This window comes from Echinops telfairi, unplaced genomic scaffold (assembly GCF_000313985.2).
Source record: "Echinops telfairi isolate 266 unplaced genomic scaffold, ASM31398v2 ScPeMD7_7469;HRSCAF=8507_0, whole genome shotgun sequence".
Taxonomy (NCBI): Eukaryota; Metazoa; Chordata; class Mammalia; order Afrosoricida; family Tenrecidae; genus Echinops; species Echinops telfairi.
This window is the reverse complement of record NW_022111372.1, coordinates 83,787,449-83,796,502: the sequence shown is the minus strand read 5'-3', so window position 1 is coordinate 83,796,502 and position 9,054 is coordinate 83,787,449. Positions and strand designations below refer to the sequence as shown.

At 52.0% G+C, this 9,054-nt stretch overlaps 1 protein-coding gene across 1 annotated transcript in view; it reads left to right on the top strand.

The window, feature by feature from the left end:
- ARHGEF37 (Rho guanine nucleotide exchange factor 37) overlaps nucleotides 1–9,054 on the top strand; it is a 53,339-nt gene that overhangs the window by 14,114 nt on the left and 30,171 nt on the right. The window contains exons 3-5 of the mRNA XM_045284714.1: nucleotides 2,434–2,622; nucleotides 3,466–3,595; nucleotides 7,576–7,723. Of these exons, the coding sequence (XP_045140649.1) occupies nucleotides 2,437–2,622; nucleotides 3,466–3,595; nucleotides 7,576–7,723 (464 nt within the window). The 5' untranslated portion in view covers nucleotides 2,434–2,436. The remainder of the gene's footprint in view (nucleotides 1–2,433; nucleotides 2,623–3,465; nucleotides 3,596–7,575; nucleotides 7,724–9,054) is intronic.

Here is a 9,054-nt window from a genome sequence, read left to right as displayed (position 1 = left end):
TTCACTGACTCAGCTTTCCTCCTGCAGTCGGCATCATTGCGTCTGCTTTGTGAGATGGAGGAGGACTTTCTGGATTGGTGTTGGACATATGGGTTAATGGGTTAATGTTGGACTTGTGGGCTTGGGCAGCACTGGGTTGGGATGTTTTCTTGATGCATACTTAACCTTTATATAAAGCTTTCTCTTATACATGAGTTTCTGTGAATTTGTTTTTTTAAAGTATCAAGACTAATACGGTTACCTAGTGCTACTACTATTTCAGAAATACCAAAAGAGGGTGACTTTGAAGGACAGACATTTATTTTCTCAACAGTTCTGGATGCTGGAAGTTCCCATCAGAATTTCTGCTACATTCTTTGTCGGTAGGTCTTCCTTGGTCCTTGGTGATTCTCACATGGCATCTGTCGTTCCTGTTAAGGTTTAGGATCCACCTAACACTGGCAGCAGAGCCCAGGGGCTAATGAGTTATGCATTGGGCTGCAAACTGCAAGGGCAGTAGTTGAAAACCACCAGCCACTGTGGAAGGAAGATACAACTTGGTACTCCCATAACTATGTATTGTCTCAGAGATACACAGGGGCAGTTCTGTGCTGTCCTACAGGGTCCTAGGAATTGGCATCAACTTCAATGGCAGTGACTTTGATGTCAAGAACAGGGACATGACCTCAGCTGATGGAGACCAATAGCTTGCCCGATGGGAGGTGGTTAATGGCATTAGATTAGCAAAGACCCACATGTGCAGGGTTTAACAGATAGGATGGGGCTACAAAGGTGTCCTGGAGAAATGGAATTCTTTTTTTAATGTTTAAGATTTCCAAAGCTCCCTTGTATTGGGGGGAGTGCAGTTCAGTCCCCTGCAGTGGCCTTCTTACCGTGTTGCTGGTCAGCTCACCTGGAAAGGAGATCTGCTGGAGTTGGGGGGTGGGGGTGGGGGTGCTCCTGGTCAAGGGTGTGCTCAGGGCGCCTTTTTGGTTGGTTTTTAGCTTTGGGCTGCTTGGTGGGTATCTGTAACATGAACTTGAACCTAAAACCCAGTGAATGAAGTGGGCCTGGTACTGGGAATTTTCAGAGGAGAATTTTTCCTAACCTGAGGTCATAGGCAAGATGGAAATGCCTCTCCGTTCCCTTAGGATGGATGGGTGGGCATTTCGTTCCTGACCTGCTATTTTACTGCCACCCTTGTGTGGTCTGTTCAGTTATGGATCCTGCCTCCTGTTCCCACACGGGCCCCAGCACCCCCACCCCTGGCTCCCTGGGACTGGCGCTGCCTCCTTGTCCCACCACACCCTCCTCTTTGGGCCGCTGCTGTGTCAGCCCAACTGTTCTCTGCTCTCTTTATTTTTGGACTCTGGTGATTTCCTATACTCGCCTGCAATAGCTCTGCTGTGCAGGAAAAGGAAGTCCGTTTTCAGCTGATCTAGGTGTTTTGTCGTAGGATGTTTTTTCAGGGCAGCTTGTCCACAACAAGAGGAGCCATGGTGCAAAGGTTAGACCACCTGGCTGCTAACAGGGAGGTCTTGGTGCCAGCCTCCCAGCGCTCTGTGGGAGAAAGCTGCAGCAGCCTTGCGAACCCCACCATGCTCCTGCGTGCTGCAGGGCTGCGGTGAGTCAGCCTCAGCTCCACAGCAATGGGCTCTGGTTGTGCGTTTTTCCCCCACACTGCCCATTATATCTCTTCATGTTTAGAGACAAAGGACTGTGGGAGTTGCTGAGAAGAAAAGGGCATCTGTCTGGGAGGCTCAGGAGAAGCCGAGTGGCGAAGAATAGGGGCATACATACATGGGGGGTAGGGGACTGCAGGTGCCAAAGCAGGAGGCAGGAAACAGAGGACACAGGTTTAGAAAGAAGCCCTTGGTCTCTCTCGCTGGGGTGCAGGGTCTGCAGGGGGCAATGCGGTGGGAGCAGGGAGCTCTTCAGTGTCTCACAGCAGGGAATGATTCTCCGCCTTGTTTCAAGAAGGTTGAGTAGGAGGAAAGTCCAGGACAAATGGGAGCAGGGGAAGGGCAGGAGGGAGAGGAGTCTGGATTTGCACAGATGACCCACGTGCCCATTGAAATAGCCAGGCCATGGCTCATTCTGCCTGAATGGGGGCAGTGGCCATGGCGGGGAGAGGAGGGAGCCCCTGGGAGAGAGACTCAGCAGAACCCGTAAAGAAATCTGGGCCAGGAGCTGGGGGTGGGAGCGGGAAGGCCAGGTAAGCACATTGTCTGAATCCTGGGGGCTGACGTGAAAACGTCAGGAATGATCCGAGCCTTTTGCTGTCTTGTAATGTCATCCAGCTATGCTGCCTGCCAATGCTAGAAGAGCGTCGTCTGGACTCTGTTCGCAGCGGAGAGTGTTTAGGGTGTTTGGTGAAGCGTTGTGTTTGGCTGAGACACCACACGTGCCCACAGAGCTCCCCCAACTGAGGCGTGCTGTTTCTGGCTCTCCTAGGGCATGGCTGATGGAGGGGCCGATGAGCCGCCCCCCAGGACAGCGAGTGCGGCCGGGGAAGGTCAGGCCTCCGAGGACCGATTGTTGCTCCATCAGAGGCTGGCCATCCGGGAGCTCGTGGACACCGAGTCCTCCTACTTACACATGCTCCGGCTCTGCGCCAGTGACATCAGGAGCCGCCTGCAGCAGGTACCTGGGCGGGGCCCCACACAGCGGTAAAGACCCTGGGGTCTGACCACGGGAGTCCTGGTTTCTGAGAGTTCACCGAGGTTCCTTCGGGGCAGGCTTGGTGGAGGGAAGGCCTGGCAGGCATGAGGTCTCTTACTTCACTCCCAAGATATTAGGGTTGCTCTCTGTCTTCAAAGTCAATGCCATCGAGTCAATGCTGACTCATAACAACCCCACAGCATGATGGGCTTCTGAAACTGTAGCTGTTTACTGGAGTAGAAAGCCCAGTCTTTCTTTCAAGGCGCTGCTGGTGGTTTTGAACTGTCGACCATGTGGGTCACAGCCCAGTGAGTAACCACTATGCCACAAGGGCTCCTGACATTAAAAAACACAAATAGATACTGTTTATTTGGGCAAAAATGAGAGCCTGCTTTAGTGTTCTATAGCTGGCTTTTTCCACTTGACAGTGTACCTAAAAGACATTCCTCCAAGCCCTTGCGTGGAGAAGTCCAAGGGTTGGCACCTAGAATGCATCTCAGTGTAATGATATTTGTTAGGTGCCAAGTATTCAGAGCTGAAAAAAATTCCAACTTCCCGTCCCGTCCAACATATGAGAACCAAGAGAAAGAAAATGCTCGCTGGCAGCAGACCTAGGATTAAAGCCTGGTCCGGCCAAGTAGCCCATCTTTCTCTCTCCCCTGGTGCAGTGAGGGCAGTGTCTGGTCAGTGACCTTTAACGGGTTTTTGTAAGCATTGCACGGGGCAGCGAGTCATCCCACTGTAATAAGAGCCTGACGGCAAGTGGGTTGCAGTTCAAGTTCACGGGACTCCCAACCTCCCCCTGGGGCTGCGTTGTTCCTCCAGCTGCCTGCAGGAGATCTGGATGTCCTGTTCTCCAACATGGGGGATATCGTCCAGGTGAGCAGCCGATTTCTTCGTGGCCTGCAGGAGGCGGCGGCGGCCTCCACCGAAGAGGAACAAGTGCACCTCATTGGTAAGCAAAACACCTAAAGAATGAAAAAAGTAAGACCTAATGACTAGTCAGCCTTCGCGGCAGTCCCACGTGTATCCTCAGCATGAAGGAAGCCTCCTGACACTGTCTGGTATGCGCTGGACTGCTACCTGCAGAGTTAGAGGTTCAAATCCACCAGCTGCCACTCAGGAAAAAGACAAGGCTGCCTGCTCCCATCAAAAAGATTCACAACTTCAGAAGTCCTACAGAGGATGGCTCTGGCTCTGAATCGGCTTGATGGCCAGGGGTTTGGCTTGTCCTCAACATGTGTCACTGCTGAACTGTCTCCAGAATTCCGGGGTAATGCAGCTCAGTGGGAGCCCATTAATTGTTATTTGGAATCCTGGAAACACAGCCTGTCAGAGCTCTCAAGTGATAACTCATCCATTCCTCTCCCCTTGTAGATGAAGGGACGAGGCCAGAGACAGACAGGGACATCTTCGTTGTCATTCAGCTGGTCAGTGGCACAGCTGAGTCTTTCAGGGCCTGCCAGTGGCAGGTTAGTAAGAGAGGCAGAAACATAAACAGATAGAGGAGAAACTTGTAATTTGGAGAATACAGAACAGTTGTAACTTCCTGGGGAGGAGGCACTTGAGTGGGAGACCTGACTGGGGACCGGAAGGAGCCAGCGATGAGCCAGCCTGGAGGCAGAGCCAAGGGAAGGGCCGTGCAGAGGCCCCGAGGCAGCGATGGATCTGAAGTCTAGAAGGGAGTGCCAGGCTCTAAGACAGAGAGGCAGGCAGGGGCCAGGTCACGGTTTGGAGTTTGGATTTTATCCTACGTATAAGAAGCCCTTGGATCATTTTGAGCAAGGGAGCGGCATGATCTGACCTGAGTTTTAGCCGCTCTCTTTGGCTGTAATGGGGAGGGCTTGTGAGGGGATGGAGAGAATGGAAGCAGAGAGACCCGTAGCGAATGCTACAATTGCCCAGGTGAGGCTACAGGTAGTCTGCTCATTCTAGAATGGTTGGCTGGGTGAGATAAGAAAGCAGTCTCACCTTCGGAGACTTGCCTGGGCATGCCTTTGGTGGAAATGGGGGTACTAAAGCTCTATGCGGGAGCCCTGGTGGCCTAGGGGTGAGGTGTGGAACTTAGCAGTTCAAAACCATCAGCATTGAAAGACAGGCCTTTCCACCCCTGCAAAGAGTCACCGTCTCGCTCGATGTGATTGAACTATGGGGAGATGTGATAACTGTAGTAACCAATAAAACGGTTTTGAAAAAAAATTTTTAAATAAAGATAAAAAGAGAGAGGGGTTGGGACTTTGGAGTTCTAAAGCTAAAAAAATCCCAAAGAGTTACAGTCTCAGAAACTGTAATGAGAAAGGGGTTGGTAGGTCTCTCAGGGGAGATACACCCTGGTCCTTGGCTCCGCTCCAGAAAGAATTCACGCCAAAGCCTGGTTTGTGATCCAAGTGGGTTTTATGAGGGTTAGAAGAAGTTTCGGGTTTACGCAGGCACCTCACCCCGTGCACTCTGCCTGGGAGCTGCTCGGAAAGCTGCCATTGGCTCCAGGCGCCTGCATTTTTCAATTGTCCCATGGGAGGTGTGGTGCACGACCCTGGTCGACCCCATTGGCTGAATTGAATTTACCTGGCCTAGGTGGGCCAATCCAGGTGCAGCGCCCACCCAGGTGTACCTCCCCTTCCTGGCTGGAAACCTGAACCTCTGAGCATGCGCAGTGTACCACTCCTTCATGGGCTGGTAGCTCCAACCTCTGAGCATGCGTAATGGATGCCCCAGTCCCTAAGCTAAACTACCTAACATTGTCTCTATAAAAATACTCTAAGTGGGGAGGTCTATTCCCTCTCTTACAAGAGGGAATAGACTTCTTACAAGAAGTCATAGGTGTAAATCTCACCTGTTGGGAGCCACTTGGAAAACTGTCCGGGAGCAGGGGTTTTCCAGTGGAGTCAGGAGACAGAGGGATAAGGGAGGGGCAGGCTCTTGCCTGCAGCAGTGATGACTGGGGTTCTCATGGTAGAGTCTAGTGATGTTTAACGATATCGTTTATCTAGCTCATTACCGTGGCAGAGAGGTGGAGAGGGTCCATGGCCAGTCAGGTTCCTCTGGTCTGTACATAACTGGGATTCAAAGCACCGGCAATGGGCAAACAGACCACAACCTCCCTCTGCCCTTCCGGGTTGTTCACTAACGGCCACACACTGCTCTGATGTCCTTATACTTGTCCAATCTTGATACAACCCTGAAAGGTAGCTACTGTTTGCTCACTTTATGGTGGAGGAAGAGGTGGCCGCTAGAGCTGGGACTTGCTAGCCAGTCAGCGCTCTGCAGTGCCACAGCGGCCAAGGAAAACACAGCAGACCCAATGAAATGTGAACCTCTTTCGTATGTCCCATGCAACCTTTGGGACATGCTTATACTAGCAAGTGATTGCTAGTATATTATCTGAAAGTCAAGTTTAATTGGGTGTCCCACATTGTGCCCTTGAACCTGCAGCTCTATTCTTCCCTGGCCTTTATGGAGTCTAGAGAAAATCGCCTCCTCATCTTGTGCCCCCTGTGGTTATGTGGTTAGCCAAAAAGGAGGCACAAGAGCTCACCTAGCTTTGCTTCTTGGTCCCTGTGTGCTGCTCAGGGTGGCTCTGGCTCCTATCAGCTCTCCCTATTCCCCTTACACCCCCCATCCCCACCCCAGAGCCCCGGGCCCTGCTTGCAAAGGAAGATGCTTTTCCTAAGCTAGTGGGCCACACATTTTAAGATTATTTTGGACCTACCTTGGACCTTAGGCAAGACTGCCTTTCCCACGCCAACTCAGATATTATTTTGTATTTAAATAACACTTTCCTCCAGAACCTTAGATGCTTTACAGACCTGATAACAACCCTGTGAGGTAAATAGTGAGGTAGGTATTGCTCCAATGGGATAAGACAGGGAGAGGCAGCACAGAGAGGTTTAGTGACTAGCCCAAGGCCCACACAGATAAGTCACCGGAGAGGTGGGGCTGGAGTGCCTTCGCCTCCCAGCTCCGATTCAAAACCTGAGGCGGCGCAGGCAAGACTCCCTTACCAACTGCTCTCACCAGCAGGCTGGCTTTCCTTTTCGTAGCAATGATTGCAAACACACATTGCTTTTTCTTTTCTTTTTGACTGCTGCTTCCATGAGTACTGATGGTGGATCCAAGTAAATGAAATCTCGGGCAACCTCAGTCTTGTCGCTTCTACTCATGTCGTGGCTTGTGGGCCCAATTGGGAAACTTTTTATTTGGTTCACACTGAGCTGTGATCTGGACTGTAGGATCAGTAAGTGCTTCAAGTCCTCTTGACTCTCCACAAGCTAGGTTAGGTCATCCACAGATCTCAGGCCCTCAGCGAGTCTTCTGCTTCCCCAGTGCTGCGTTCTTCTTTATAGAGCCCAGCTTCATGGAGTCTACACTCGGCATCCTGATGGAATAAGTGGTGAACAGATGGGGCCTAGAAGGTTGGAAATCAACCTTTGTTCTGGTGTCCTGGGCCTTCCTATCTCTTTGGGCAGTTCTGAGAGCTGGGAGTTTGCTTTCCTCGGCCCTTACGTTCCTACAAACACCTCTTCCCATGGCCCGCGGGCTGTGATAGTTTCTCCGGCATCACGCATACTCCCCAGGATGCACTCATATTGAAGAGATGGTGGGGACCACTCTTGATTTCACGCCCGTGCCGGCCCATCTCCTGAGCAGTGTCTTCTCTGCAGTTGGCCGATCTCCTCCCATCATGCAGGTTCTCCGTGGCCACACTTTTGGGGCGTTCTTTCCTGGGATGCTGTCTCCAATTCTGAGGGCTCCTCCCTCTGGGGTCCTCTCTGAGGACTGGCTGGACAACGCTGGCGGAAACATTGGGGCGGGAGCCCGGGGCGGTGACTTTGCTGTGCCGGGTCTTTGTCAAGAAAGGGGACCTGTGGACGTGCCCCAAGGAAATCAGGGACACTGCTCATCCTTGGCAACCCCGTGTTGCTTTTTCACTACCAGGCAACTTATTCCTGGAATTCCAAGAGGAGTTGGAGCGAGTCTATAAGGTCTACTGTGCCAACTACAACCAGGCCTTGCTGCTGGTGGAGGCATACCGGAAGGAGCCAGAGCTGCAGCGGGAGATCCAAGGCACCATCGAGGCAGTGGTGTGAGTAGAGTGACCCACCTGTGCCCTCCCGTTGGCTTAGGAGCCAGCGGGTCAGCATCCGTCCCGGTGTCAGTCAGGTTGTGCTACGGAGAGAGACACCTGCAGACTCACCAGCTTGAGAACAGAGGTTTCCCTCCTCCGTCGGCTCCGTACTCACTGTGGGTTGACCTGGGGCTCCCCTCTCCATCACCCTCACTCCGGACCCGGGCTGACAGCAGCCCGTGTGGACGGGAACGAGCTCTGGGAGGCGTCTACTCGCAGAGTCTCGTTGCCGTTCCGGTCACCACTCATCGTTCTGTCTTTGGAATCATTCTATTGGGCGCTCATGCAGCTCTTATCACAATGCAGACACATATGCATCCATCGTGTCAAGCACATTTGTACATCGGTTGCCGTCTCATTCTCAAAGCATTTTCTTTCTACTTGAGCCCATGGTATCAGCTCCTCATTTCCCCCCTCCCTCCCTCATGAACCCTTGATCATTTATAAATTATTACATCAGACAGTGCAAGACATGAAAAAATAATAATAATTTATAAGTGATCAAGGGTTCACTTACTGTTTTTTAAAAAGAAAGAAACACATGAAACAACGACAAAAACCCACTGCCATCGATGCCGACTCATCTCACTGCTGTGGAGTGGGTGCCGACTCATAGTGACCCTGTAGGACAGGGCAGAACTGCCCTCGGTGGGCTTCTGAGACTAACTCTTTCTGGGAATAGAATGCCCCGTCTTTCTCCTTTGGAGCGGTTAGTTGTTTTGAACCGTGAATCTTGACGTTAGCAGCCCAACCCATAACCACTATACCACCAGGAGGCGACCATTCCAACTCCCAGCAACCTTATGTAGGGTCTCTGAAGCTGTGAATCCAAACAAGAACAGACCGCCGCCTCTTCCTCCCAGCGGTGGCTAGTGTTTGGACCAGTGTCCTTGTGGTTAGCCATCCCATGCTTGCCACTCAGTGGTGCCCATGGCTTCTTAGATAAGGCCAGTCACCTGGTGTTACCCAGCTGCCAGGAGGCCAGGGCGTGCCCTCCTCCTGTGCGTTTCGAAGGTGGGATAGCAGAAACACCTGGTGAGGAACACTCACGATTACCCTGGGGAGGGGCAGCGAGGGGGTGGGGCCCCTGGCGGGAAGTAGGTGTCTCCCCTGGGCATCCTGCCACCTGGAAAGGGTCAGCTGGCGCCAGAGGCTGGGAGCGCCAGGAAGGCGGGGTAGGGAATTGATTGTCTGGGGTTTGTTTTTCTAGTTAAACGTTTGGAATGAGTAAAGGGTTCAAAAAACTTAACAATGTAAAATTGCATACTGTGCAAGAATCTTCCCAGCTC